This window comes from Bactrocera dorsalis, chromosome 6 (assembly GCF_023373825.1).
Source record: "Bactrocera dorsalis isolate Fly_Bdor chromosome 6, ASM2337382v1, whole genome shotgun sequence".
In the NCBI taxonomy this organism is placed as follows: Eukaryota; Metazoa; Arthropoda; class Insecta; order Diptera; family Tephritidae; genus Bactrocera; species Bactrocera dorsalis.
Window position 1 is genome coordinate 14,406,120 of NC_064308.1, and position 1,175 is coordinate 14,407,294.

Genomic DNA, 1,175 nt, shown 5'->3' on the forward strand with positions numbered 1-1,175 from the left:
TTCGAAATTTATATTTTATTAGTAATTTATTTTATGCTTTTAGAAAAACTGAGCAAGATGTGTCCCCATTATAAGCGATTGCAGAGCATATTTTTTAAGAGCAAATCGGCAGACTCGACACAGTACGTGTTCCAGTCCGAAGATGGTACAACTAATCATGGTGAATGTGAAATTATTCAGCAGAGCGAATATGACAGTGGTAGTATGTTCGTTGACGAAATTGCGACAACGACTGAAAGCGAACATGATAATGTATTTTATACGTTGCCGAATGATATCGAAATTGCAACACCAGTTGCTTCTAAACGAGCTCAAAATATAAATGACAACAAGGCAGTAGAATTCGCTGAAAAGATGAGGAAATCGGCACCGAAAACAGCAATTAGCAAATTATCTGCACTACAATCGGAAAGAAATGAGCTACAAATGCAACGCTTAGAATTAGAAAAGGAGAAACACAGAGACTACATGGAAAGGGAGGAAAAACGGATAAATATAGAAAAGGAAAAGTTTGTTTTGGAAAAAGAAAGACACGAGAAGATGTTTGAGCTGGAAAAAGAAAAATTAGCCATAGAAAAAGAGAACAATAAGGATAAATTAAAAATTTTGACTATGGAGCTGGAGATGAAGGAGCGGCTAGCACGTTATGAGTTAGAAGTAAAATACAAACAGTAAAACAGAAGCTAAGTTTTTTTCAGAAAATAGAAACCAAAAATTACAGATATTTTTTTATTTATTTATGGAACAACAATCTATTGTTATATGAAAGAGTGCCCCATTAAACTTTTTGTTTATTAAATTTATTTTTAACTTAAAAAACTTGTACTATTACTAGTCAAACATCAGATGGTATAAACCTTGTCTCTTCATTTCGATTTCCTGTCGGGTATTAGTTTGGAATTCTTCTTCTGGTTGGTTTGGTTCTCGATTTTCTTGATCGACAAATATTGTCTCTATTTCCTTTTGGTTTAATAAAATATTGTGCAAAATGCAGCAGACTCGAAACCAATCACAACAAAATTTGTGACTTTCTCTGTTTTGAATTCGCATTCTGAGCTCCTTTAGACTACCAAATTTCTCTTTTAACAACCCAAAACAATTTTCAATTCATACGCGATACTTACTATTACGTCGATTAAATTCATTGCGTTTTTCTATGTCTAATTGCTTTGAGT

At 33.0% G+C, this 1,175-nt stretch overlaps 1 protein-coding gene across 1 annotated transcript; it reads left to right on the forward strand.

Moving 5' to 3' along the window:
- The first annotated feature begins 204 nt into the window (after positions 1-204).
- On the forward strand, positions 205-702 carry LOC125779193 (uncharacterized protein DDB_G0279979-like). Its single transcript, XM_049459836.1, has one exon. The coding sequence runs from the start codon at positions 205-207 to the stop codon at positions 673-675; it is 471 nt and encodes a 156-aa protein (XP_049315793.1). The 3' UTR covers positions 676-702.
- Positions 703-1,175: the final 473 nt, after the last annotated feature.

Excerpts from the sequence above, each read along its gene's own strand:
- LOC125779193 (XM_049459836.1), top strand. The coding sequence starts at position 205 with ATGTTCGTTGACGAAATTGCGACAACGACTGAAAGCGAACATGATAAT.